The following is a 12,452-nucleotide window of genomic DNA, read 5'->3' on the forward strand; positions in this document are numbered from 1 at the left end:
ATCAATATCACATTTAAATAGAGAACTAGTAATAGTGCAGAAACTTGAATATTAAATACACACAAGGCTGAACATTTATTTAATTTGTTTTAAATATTTCTAAATTCTTGATTTTTGTATGTTTTTATTATGAATTTCTTATATGCACATTGATGCTATTCCAAAAGCCTTGCTTTAGTCTCGGACCAATCTGCTCACAGACCAGCAGGAGAGGTGTGATGGACGAGGGTCTGACAGACAGGGGCAGTCTGGGGCAGCGGGTGACTTGCTCAGTAGGAGCCAGACAAATGTGCCTGGCAGGCAGTGCCTGTTCCATGTCGTCTGTCAGCTGGCTGCTGCTGTGAGGGTTGTGCTGTGTTGCTTGCCTGTGTGCTTGGTGTCAACTTTGAAAACGAGCGCAGCCTGCATTTGTCAGACATGATGGAGCCCCCTGGCTCTGATGCCTGGCACGAGACACAGTGGCCTGGTGGGCATCGGGTTGGGCCTGGCAACACCCCACCTGCCTGACCTTTTCAGTCAGACATGACCACAGCTAGAGCTAATCAGCTTCCAACCTCAACACTGTATACATTTTATCTCTAAATAAGCAAAATGAAATCACTCAGAAGTAGGCCTGCAGTAATGTCTAACATCATTACATCATTAAATCATACAGAAATCACTTTAAGACATTTATGGAGAATCTCACATTCTGGTTAAAATTGAAAAATTGCATTACTGGGAAAAAGATAGATACAGATATTTGTTAAACACTAATGTACAGAGAAAGTCTTTTGTAGGTTCATTACTGGACCATGGCTTGTTTGTTGCAGTTTTATGAAAAATGTGGTAAAGAAAAAAATAATAAAGTGGGGGAGGGGGTTTTGTTGTTTACAGTTAGGGACAAAAAATTGTTGAGAGGAAGTGCTTTGAATTTATCAACTTTTTTTTATTTAGCTTCATTAAACTTCGAATGTTTTAATTGGCTGCCTGCAAAGATCATGTTGGCTAAAAGGTTGCAATGAATGATTATCATGATTGGATTGTGTTTTAGCTAATTACAGGCTGTGGTCATATGGACGTAAATCAAATCAAATCCATTCAGTTTGTAATCAGATATCGACTGTTAAACTGTCCATGATGCTCCTGCTGTACAATCTACTGGAAAGTTTTCAGAGAATAGTGAAGGATTCCAGCAAATAGGGAACTAAATCTTAAAGCGGATGATTAGTAAGCAACTATCTGTGTGAAGGTCAGGAGTCCACAAACTTTTGGCCATAAAGTGTGTGTGTGTGTGTTTGAATACGAGTAGGTATGTTTGTTTGTGTGTGTATGTGTTTGTGTGTATGTATGTGTGTATGTTTGTGTGTGTGTGTGTGGTCAGAAAGCTAAGGGTCCTATTGAATAGTACTTACTAAGTGCGACAATACCATATAAGTTGTACTATTTAGTGAATTGGTGTTTTTAAGATGTTTTAAAGTCGCCTAAAGCGCCATGTTTTTCCTCCTACACTTTGTCTCTGTGTTAATAAATAAGAAAATAAAGACACGCAGTGGAAGTGTAGTAGCAATGTTTAAATGTACACACAAATACATATAAGATAAATAAACATCAAGTGTAAAGTAACACTCATCTCAAATGACTAACTCGTCAAAAATAAAAAGATTCTCACCAGCAATCATTAACCCAAGAACATTTATTACTATTTATTACCCCCCCCCCCCTGTATCGCGTCTAATGGGCTCGTCCAGCGCCCTATGGCCTGTCACGTGGTACGGATGTCCTTCTGCCACTCTTTTTGCAGGTTAAACATGGCTGCGCTCTTAAGATCTACTCGGCTGCTGAAACTCTCACCTTGTCCTTTGCTCCGAGTTCAGATAAACAGTCACGGGTCTCGGATACATCGTTTATACAACAGAACAGCCGGTGGGCGCGGAATAGAAGCTTGTCCTGGACAGATTTCTTTAAGGTCTGTGTGCGCGTGCAAGTAAGTTAGCATGCTATGTTAGCCACATGCTATGTTAGCTACATGCTATGTTAGCTACATGCTTGTTTAGACACACAGAGGTGTCATTGAGCTTTGGGGACAAAACCGTACAGAGCTGATTTAACCGATGGAAAGGATGTTGTATGTCAAAGCTGCTCATTTTAAATGTCATTCAGGAGTTTAATATCAGGGCCTTGTTATGAAAAACAAAGTTGAATTAAACCTCACATGTTTCACTAGTCATGATATAATGTGGTGTGTCATAAGTCCCATAGGGAGCCATGTGGGATTAAACCCAGGCCTTCACCTGAACTCATGCAGCTTCTGTTAACATGCAGTACGTTGACTGTGAAAAAAGACTTATTTTTTTTTTGTTAGGAGCCACTGAGATTGAGCCCAGGCCTGACTTTTAATTCAATTCAATTCAAATCAATTCAAATTTATTTGTATAGAACTTTTAACAATGGACATGATCTCAGTGCAGCTTTACAGAACATAAACATGATATAAAAGATTCATGTAAAGATTAATAGAGTGAAAAATTCAAGATTAATATTAGATAGATTTAAATGTGTTTGTATTTATCCCCGATGAAGAAGTCTGAGGTGACTGTGGTGAGGAAAAATCGCTTGGATGGTGAAGGGAGAAACCTTGAGAGGAACCAGACTCAAAGGGGAACCTCATCCTCATATGGGTGACACCGGAGGGTGTGATTATAAATATACAGTCTGATAAATGTTGTATTGATGAGGAGGTTGTTGTCCTCACAGACTACATGGACTTGGCATCTCCTCTTTAATATAGAGTCCAACTGGAGCTGGTAGATCTCTAGATGCCTCAGGATTCCTCACAGAGTCGACCTCATCTCAGTGGAAGTCCAAAATCTTCATGGCACGGAAGACAATCGGAGCTGGTACAATTGAGACTTCTCAAGTAGAAGCATATTGTGCACGACAGAGTTTATAAAAAGTCCACATTGACCTTTACGACACTCCTAAAAACACTTTGCAGATTGTATAGAGATTTTCATTTAGTGTTTTGCTAGCCTTTTTTGTTTTCAGTAGATACTAGTAGTGTTTTTATACTTATTTATTTATTCATTCGTTCATTCATTCATTCATACTAAGGGGCCCATTAGTGGTGTTTGCGGTTGTGTGTTTTGCATGTCATGTGGTCAGTGTCATTCATTCCCCATCACATGCACAGTTGTATTTAAATGTTTGTAGTTGATGATTTTTCATTTTCAGTGTGATGCTGATATAGCAGATGGGATCGCCTGATAACCGAATCAGTTCTTGTTATTCTGCAAGCTTCTACTGCAAACGGCAGTAGGATTTAAAACAAAATGTGTCAACGATGTCGGTCATTATTATACACGCTCTGTCTGATGGCATAAAACACACCAATGACTCGCAATTAGACTAAGGACCAAATCCTACATGTTATTGCTCACTCATTCTATACAATTTGTATTAATGTTTCCACTGGGTAAGGAACAGTTCATAATGTAAAAACTGTTCTGTTGAAACTTCATAAACGGAATGTATACGTTTCTGTAAAGCTGTTTTGTGACTGTCAGGATTAATCTCTCTATACAGAAATATATATTGTGAATGTGTTACATGAGTAATGGCTAAATGAATGATTAAAAAAAAACACCTCTTATGTTCAGTCTGTCATCACTTTGTGCTTTTTTTTTTTTTTTTGTACGTGGAGAAAATGATATCTCTATGTGTAATGTATATTTGACAAAGTCGTCGTCTTCTTCAGATCACCTTGGTCCTCTGCGAGTCTGCGATGCTTCAGTGCAGCTGCTGAGAGGCAAGGTGTGGTGAAAGATGAACCGAGCATCGCTTTGCGCACCAAGCAGGCCCAGCAGTTTGACTGGGCTCTCGCTAAACTCGACAGCTCAGTCCGACGCACCGGTCGAGTCACCAAAACGCTGATTCAGCGCATCTTTCATGACATCTGCCGAACAGGTACGGATGTAGGAAATGTTCCACACTACGTGAGACACAAGATGTGAGACATCACATGTTGTTTACGATGTACTTTTTTTTTTTTTTTTAGTTCGGCTTGGTCCGCCCGATACGGTGTCAGTCTTTTTTTAAAAGCCCTGGAGCTTTTTGTTGAAACCTGATTTTTCTCTGTAGGATACCCCAGTGCTAATCAGGCCCTGCTGCTGTTGAGGAGCTGCGGCTCTCTGCTGCCCGAGATGCCTCTTGAAGAACGCAGTCAGCTCGCTCACCGCATCTGGGAGAAGCTGCAGGAGTTGGGTAAGAGGCTTGCTGCTTAATTCACTGTAAGCTTGCTAGGTAAACAAGGCACTTTCAAATCACTCTCAAATCCAGAAAACTACCCCCCAATAAACAAACAAACATATAAATAAAAACAGAAGATAGTAAAGCTGTTTCTTTGATCTAGTCTTGTTCTTTTAGTAGATATTTTTGCTAACTTGAGTTTACTCAGTAAAAAATCGAAAATATCCCATAAAAGAGTAAGAAAAACATCTTGTAGTCAACTTCACACTATCGTAAGCGATTTCCCAAGCAGTGGCAACTCGGTTCTTTTGAGTTCGTCTGTCAAGAGGGCGTTTGTGTGACCGCGGTTTCTTTTCCAGGTGCCGTTTATGATGTAAGCCATTACAATGCGCTACTTAAAGTCTACCTGCAGAATGGGTTCAGCTTCTCGCCCACTGATTTTCTTGCCAAGATGGAAGCGGCCAACGTTCAGCCCAACAGAGTGAGTGAAGTTTTCACACATTTGTAAACTCACAGAGGTGTGAAGAAGAAAGTACCAGCTGGATGAGTTACCTTAAGCGAATACAGGTCTGCTTTCGTTTAGATATAATCTATTGTTTTTGTTGGCTGTGCATTTTAAGAGCAGAGTTCACCACAGACTAGGGCTGGGCAATATGGCTGAAAACTGCATCACGATATCAGTGTTTCATTTAGGTCAATATCGATAATTATTGATGTTTTTTATGACCCATTTAAAATAAGGACCAGGAGAAAAATATATTACATTTAAACATTTTTATTTTAAACTTAACCTTCCTCTGATCATAATCCCCTCAGTTATTAAGACAGAAATGTCAACAACCAGGAAAACTCAAATAATTAATGTAAACAAAAGTATTTTCTCTTAGCATTTAAGGTGCAAAATGTAAGAAATGCTTAATAAAGTGTGATAAAATAGTGCGATGTGATAAATATAAACAGAGAAACGGTCTTGCATAATTTGCAGACGACATTGGTCTGACTACAGTCAGACTTGTAATATCCAAAAAACTGCCATACTGGCGAGCTTTTCCTCTTTTATTACAATTTCCTCGCTCGCTGCAGCTCATTTTCTGCTCATCAGTCGCCGGTTACTGAAGAGAAATCCAGCACCAGCAGGAGACAACGATATGGCGTAACCAAACATGATACTGTTACATGATTGGCTGTTAGCATGTCACTCCCAACATTGCTAGGTTACCAGAGAGCAAGTACCTTTTGTTAATGCATCCCAAACTTGTTTCGCAACCTCTGTTTTCATCCGACGAAGAATAAAAAATATCGAACGTTTTATCGAACACATTTTTTATTGATATCGATCATTTGTCTATCGCGATACATATCGTTAGCGTTTTATCGCCCAGCCCTACCACAGACCGTTCCATACTTCTAAGTATGTAGCATCAGATTCACTGAGCCTTAAGTTTAACATAGCATCTGCAGCAGCTGTAGTAGTATTTTTCTTTTGGGATTTTTGTATAACTTCGACTTACAATCAATTTTACAGCACAAGTTGTAAAAATTTACTATAAAACTATAAAAATTTGCCTCTCCTGTCAGGTGACGTATCAGAGACTGATCGCAGCTTACTGTCAAAATGGAGACATTGAAGGTGCAAGGTGAGAGACTGCAATTCACCCTGAACGTTTGTTTTTTTTATTTTAAGCTACTAAAGCTACATATATTTTGGCCAAAATTATGTTAAGGCTTAAACAAAGTTTCAAAAGAATCCTTTATTTTGTCACATATACGTTACAGCACAGTGAAATTATTTTTTTGCATATTTCAATGTTGGAGGTTGGGGTCAGAGTGCAGGGTCAGTAACGATACAGCACACATGGAGCAGAAAGGGTTAAGGGGCCTTGCTCAAGGGCCCAACAGCGGCAGATTGAGCCACAACTGCCCCTTTTTAGTGGAGGCTCAAATTTGTTCCAGTCAATGGATGCTTCTGTGCACAAAGTAGGGAAGTCGTGGCCTAATGGTTAGAGAGTCTGACTCGTAACCCTAAGGTTGTGGTTTTGAGTCTGGGGCCGGCCACGACTGAGGTGCCCTTGAGCAAGGCACCGAACCCCCAACTGCTCCCCGGGCGCCGCAGCATAAATGGCTGCGTGTTCACGGTGTTGTGTTTGTTCTCTGCTGTCTGTGTACACTTTGGATGGGTTAAATGCAGAGAACAAATTCTAAGTATGGGGCACCTTACTTAGCCGTATGTCACATCACTTTATAAGGACATGGTATGAACGTCCTTCACAGAACCCTGACCTCAACCACAAGAACCACCTCTGAGATTAACTGAAACACTGACCTCCTTAACCATCGTGAGCACAAATCCCCACAGCCATGCTCCAAAATCTATTGGAAATCCTTCCGAGTGGAAGACAGTGAAGGTTGTTATAACAGTGAAGAAAAACTAAATCTGGAATAAGATGATCAACAAGCACATATAGCTGTGATAGTCAAACTTTTGGCCATGTCATGTACAAACATGTACGAAGGTTGTAGTCAGCTTGCCGTGTCGTTGAAAAATCTAGTGCTTGCAGTTACATGACTTTCATGACCAGCGCTTTTTGTCTACAGTAAAATTCTGGGCTTCATGAAGAGTAAAGACTTACCCATCACAGAGGCGGTGTTCAACTCTCTGGTGACGGGTCACAGCCGAGCAGGGTGAGTCGTCTTCTGTGAGTGAGAGGTTGTTTTTTTTTTCATCTTTCTGTAATATAAACTTTTTTTTTTGCACACAGAGACATGGAGAGTGCAGAAAACATCCTGTCCGTCATGAGAGGGGCAGGTATTGAGCCGGGCCCGGACTCTTACCTCGCTTTACTCGTGGCTTATGCTGAAGTGGGAAACATGATCAAAATCAAAGAGGTAAGAAGTTTAGTGTGTCGGTCCCCGTGTGTCGGTCCCCGTGCATGTTTGACTGTGTGTGTGTCTGTGTGGTTATGCAAAGTGTTTTTGTACATTTGTTTGTTTGTTTGTTTATTTATTTATTAAATTGATTTTTTTTTTTTTAACTCAGTACAGTTTTGTATGTGTGTGTTTGATCCTGCATCATTGTTTAATCGTGTTCTTGGATCTTACCCAGACTATGGACATGGCACAGAGCAAAGATGTCAGTTTGATGGACAGAGACCTGATGCAGGTGGTGTTCAGTCTGGCTAAAGCTGGCCATCAGCAGTATGTGCCTGAAATAGTGGAGTGTATGCGACATGAGAGAGGCTACGTGCCAGGTACAGACATGTTGGCCCTGTAGAGCTGATCACCTCAGACTTGTTTGTCAATTCTTTTACTTTTAATTATTTTGATGCATTGAGAGGCATTGCAAATAAATAGCATGTCTATAGGGAACTATATGTTTTGATGTGCAGTTTCTAAATGTAATTGTGTGTGTGTGTGTGTGTGTGTGTGTGTGTGTCCATAGATGCAATGAACCTGTGCTTGAGTCTGATCACCCAGGGCTTTGAGGACACAGCATTTACTGTACTGAAAACCTTCCCCGGTCTACAGAGTGAGTTACAGGATGGTGAAACTCTAAACATGGGCAACTTCTTCCTCCGTCACTGTGTGAACATGAATAAGGTGAGGACCTACAGCCACTATTTATACTATTACTTTTGAAAAAATATATTTCATTGGTGTTCACAAAGTTTCCTTGGTGTTTGTGTAATTCTGTTACAGTCTCCTGAAAAGCTGGTGGCTTACTGCACGCAACTAAAGGATTCCAACCTGCATTCATCTCCACTGCAGTTCACGCTGTATTGCGCTCTGGAGTCCAAGAACACGGGTTTGTGCACATATATGGTTTGTTGTGTGCACTTTTGCATGTGTGCTATATAATGTATGCTTATATATATATATAAATATAAAAACCCACACACACATGCTGGTCATATAATTGGAATATCATCAAAAAGTTGATTTATTTCACTAATTCCATTCATAAAGTGAAACTTGTATATTATATTGATTCATTACACACAGACTGATTTATATTTCAAATGTTTTTCTTTTAATTTTGATTATTATAACTGACAACTAAGGACAATCCCAAATTCAGTATCTCAGAAAGTTAGAATATTACTTAAGACCAATACAAAGAAAGGATTTTTAGAAATCTGGGCACACTGAAAAAGTACAAACATGTACTAAAATCTAAGGGATTTTCCTTATTTGTCAGTTATCATCAAAATTAAAAGAAAAACATTTGAAATATAATCAGTCTGTGTGTAATGAATATACACACGTGGACAAAATTGTTGGTACCTTTCGGTCAATGAAAGAAAAAACTCAATGGTCAGACAACTTTAATCTGGCAAAAGTAATAATAAATAAAAATTCTATGAAATGTTAACCAATGAAAGTCAGACATTTCTTTTCAACCATGCTTCAAAAGAATTATTTAAAATAAACTCATGGAACAGACCTAGACAAATGATGGTACCCCTAACTTAATATTTTGTTGCACAACCTTTTGAGGCAAATCACTGCAATCAGATAATTCCTGTAACTGTTAGTGAGACTTCTGCACCTCTCAGCAGGTATTTTGGCCCACTCCTCATGAGCAAACTGCTCCAGTTGTTTCTGGTTTGAAGGGTGTTTCAGCTCCTTCCAAAGATGCTCAATAGGATTGAAGTCAGGGCTCATAGAAGGCCACTTTTCCTCTTAGCTTTTCTGTGTTTTTTTGCTGTGTTTTGGGTCATTGTCCTGTTACAAGACCCATGACCTGCGACTGAGACCAAGCTTTATGACACAGGCCAGCACATTTCTCTCTAGAATCCCTTGATAGTCTTCAGATTTCAGCCCCAGAACATAACAGAGCCTCCTCCATGTTTCACATTAGGGACAGTGTTCTTTTCTTGATATGCTTCATTTTTCACGCCTGTGAACATAGAGCTGATGTGCCTTGGCAAAAAGTTCCAATTTTGTCTCATTTGTCCATAGGACATTCTACCAGAAGCTTTGTGGCTTGTCAACATGTAGTTTGGCATATTCCAGTCTAGCTTTATGATTTGTGTCCTCCTTGGTCGTCTCCCACGTAGTCCACTTTGGCTCAAACAACGACGGATGGTGCGATCTGACACTGATGTTCCTTGAGCATGACGTTCACCTTGGATCCCTTTAGAGGTCTTTCTGGGCTCTTTTGTTACCATTTGGGTTATGATTTGTCATAAATTTTCCTCCTGTGGCCACGTCCAGGGAGGTTGGCTACAATCCCACAACTGTAGTCACAGGAACATCTAGTTGCTTGGAGGTGGTCTTATAGCCTTTACCTTTATCATGCTTGTCTATAATTTTCTTTCTAATCTCCTGAGACAACTCTCCTTCGATTCCTTCAGTCCGTGTCGAGTATGGTACACACCGTGTCGAGTATGGTACACACCATGTCACCAGGCAACACAGTGACCCTGGAGCCCTATATTTAGGCCCACTGACTTATTACAAGATTGTAGACACCTAGACACCTAGACTATTGTAGACTGCTAATTAGTGGACACACCTTGAATTAACACGTCCCTTTGGTCACATTATTTTCAGTCTTTTCTAGGGGTACCATCATTTTTGTCTAGGCCTGTTCTATGAGTTTTTTTTACAAGCATGGTTGAAAAGCAATGTCTGACTTTCACTGGTTAACATTCATAGAATTTTTATTTATTATCACTTTTGTCAGATTAAAGTATTTTCTGTGACCATTGTGAGTTTTTCTTTCATTGACCGAAGGGTACCAACAATTTTGTCCACGTGTGTGATGTACAAGTTTCGCTTTTTGAATGGAATTAGTGAAATAAATCAACTTTTTGATGATATTCTAATTATATGACGTGTGTGTGTGTGTGCGCGCGCACAGCTTGGTGCTGCCTCATATTTAGTTTTCCTGTATAGTCCCGACCTCGTGCTAGGTATAAAATCCCGAAATCTGTGATCACTTCTCTTCTACACAGCTATGGTAGTTGAGGTAATGAAGAAAATGAAGGAAGAAGGACTTCCCATCAGGCCTCATTACTTCTGGCCGATTTTAACCAAGCATCAGAAAGACAAAAACGCACCAGGTGAGTTTCAAAAATACGAAGTGTTTATATGAAACAAACGCTTGAAAGAAAATCTGCCAGTGTGTTAAATTGTTAAATCATAAGACCGAATACACGGTTTTATATTTTGGTCATATTTGAAAGTATATTCTGTGAGTATATTTTATTTATTTAATTTTTTGGTGACTACAGATCATTGGGTTATTAAGCAAAGGCAAACACTCATTTTCTGGTAGCAGCCTCCAAGAAAGATGCAGTCTCTCTCTAAAGTGTGTGTGTGTGTGTGTGTGAGAGAGAGAGAGAGAGAGAGAGAGAGAGAGAGAGAAGCAGTTCCATGGTAAAGCTCATATGATGGAATGCAGAGTGACTGGGTCTCATGTAAATGTGAGCGCTCTGAGGGAATTCACTTTGGATTACGTGCGCCGCTGTGCACGGCCATGAAATATTAAGCACCACGTCACTTTGCGTCCACAGGTGTCACTAGCGGGCAAGCACAGAGTATCCCCTCCTCCCCTAACTAAAATAAAGTAATGAGAGAGAGAGAAGATGAAGAAAAAGTTGCATTTTGATGAGGTGTGGATTTGGGCAGGCTTTCAGAAGCATATGCTAGTGCTGTCTCGGCAGCCGCTAGCCAACAGCGCTTGTCAGTGTGGATCAGCATAGGCGGCACATTGCCTGTGACACAGGGTGAGGAAACGCACACTGGCTTTCCTCTTCACCCACAGACAGCTTTTATCTCCTCGCATCCTAAACCTGTGTCGCCTGTCAGACAGAAGGAAACACGAACCGTCTACTTCCTTTTGTCATCTGCCGGTTCTATCTATCTCTACCTCTACATTTGATTCTATGCATATTTTATATCTTGCCCTGTTCAACTCCTGAGCCAGATGAGAAGCAGTCGTAGCCCATCAGCACTGATTTCAGCTGATGTTTTGCTCAGATACTGAGGATGTGATGGTTTCAAGGACAAAAAAATATGCATGATCTGCAATACCGAGCTGTCACGTTCATCCTGCGCTCGGCGATTTTATCACATACTGTTTCTGTACAATAAGCATTTCTACTGCTGGTTGCCGTAGTAATAATATTTATCAGTCGACAATGCAATTAGTATTCAAAGTCGATGCTTTAGTTGCTAAAATGAAAAAATTCTAGTTGAAGATCTTGGCGTTTGTTGTATATCTGCATCATATCATACGACATGCAGGAGAAGCAGCATGTGCTGTTTGTCAATCACTCCCATTGGTGCACCAATTCGCTTCATATTTGCGTAAAGTTTCTCTAATTTCTCAAACAACGCTCGCCGTCATTCATGTCGCCAGATTGAACAAGAACAAAAACGATTTGTTGCTTTGTGGCTGTAAGTCGCCGTACATGTGAATGTGGCATTACACCAGTTATGTCCTTCAATTTTTAGATCTTTTTAATGATGCTGTAAAAGCTTTTATAATACTAAAGCACTGCTGCACCATTTGCTTTAGATATTGATAAAGCAAGGCGCTAAACATCACCGTCAATGTCATCAGCACGCAGTTGGACGAGCATTGCATTAGATCCGCTAAACTGACCGATTTAACGTTCCGTCTCATGTCGTGTTACGTTTTAGAAGTTTGTCGATGGGGATATTTTACTCTCTAGCTCAGTCTTTTGAGTCAGCCCAATGTATTTAACAGCTACATTTTATGTTTGAACTCTGCTTTTTTTCTGTATTCTTCAGTTTAGGGAATCTTTACTATCTCGGTCGCATCTTCCGTTTGTAGTTTGGTCATGAAACCTGCAAGTCATCAGAGAATTTGCTGAACTTTTAATGGTGTAAAAGCCCACTTGCATGCTCTCTTGAGATCCAAAAGGAAAAAAAAAAGGAAATCTGCTGATTCGGGCAGCTTGGCTATACTGCTGCTTTTCCTCCTTCAAGCCCCATTCACATGTTCCTGTTCACTTTGACGGTCTTTGAGCCCCGTTTATGGATGAGAAATGGGGTTATGGATTATTAATAAGGAAAGCAGGTGTGCTCCTTTCACAAACCAGGAATGAATTGATGGTAGGCTCTCAGGTTCCATTGAGGAAGAAATGTCTGTTCAACTGTTGGCTTTTTCTTGAAAGTGGAGAAGCAGCCTGCTGTGAAGGAGCATGAATGGAGGGAGTCAAATGGAGGGATGGATATCCCAGTTCATTTATGTT

The 12,452-nt window shown here is 40.2% G+C and overlaps 1 protein-coding gene across 2 annotated transcripts in view; it reads left to right on the forward strand.

Annotated features, from left to right (window-relative positions):
* Positions 1–1,741: 1,741 nt before the first annotated feature.
* The window catches only part of lrpprc (leucine-rich pentatricopeptide repeat containing), a 46,703-nt gene continuing 35,992 nt past the window's right edge, over positions 1,742–12,452 (forward strand). The window contains exons 1-11 of one of the 2 annotated variants that reach the window (XM_047812271.1): positions 1,742–1,966; positions 3,737–3,945; positions 4,120–4,242; positions 4,587–4,708; positions 5,806–5,864; positions 6,823–6,909; positions 6,987–7,113; positions 7,331–7,475; positions 7,667–7,824; positions 7,924–8,029; positions 10,185–10,292. In XM_047812271.1, coding sequence (XP_047668227.1) covers positions 1,758–1,966; positions 3,737–3,945; positions 4,120–4,242; positions 4,587–4,708; positions 5,806–5,864; positions 6,823–6,909; positions 6,987–7,113; positions 7,331–7,475; positions 7,667–7,824; positions 7,924–8,029; positions 10,185–10,292 — 1,453 coding nt within the window. In that variant the 5' untranslated portion in view covers positions 1,742–1,757. The remainder of the gene's footprint in view (positions 1,967–3,736; positions 3,946–4,119; positions 4,243–4,586; positions 4,709–5,805; positions 5,865–6,822; positions 6,910–6,986; positions 7,114–7,330; positions 7,476–7,666; positions 7,825–7,923; positions 8,030–10,184; positions 10,293–12,452) is intronic. The other variant, XM_047812272.1, reaches the window with a different exon arrangement.

This window comes from Tachysurus fulvidraco, chromosome 4 (assembly GCF_022655615.1).
Source record: "Tachysurus fulvidraco isolate hzauxx_2018 chromosome 4, HZAU_PFXX_2.0, whole genome shotgun sequence".
Lineage (NCBI taxonomy): Eukaryota > Metazoa > Chordata > Actinopteri > Siluriformes > Bagridae > Tachysurus > Tachysurus fulvidraco.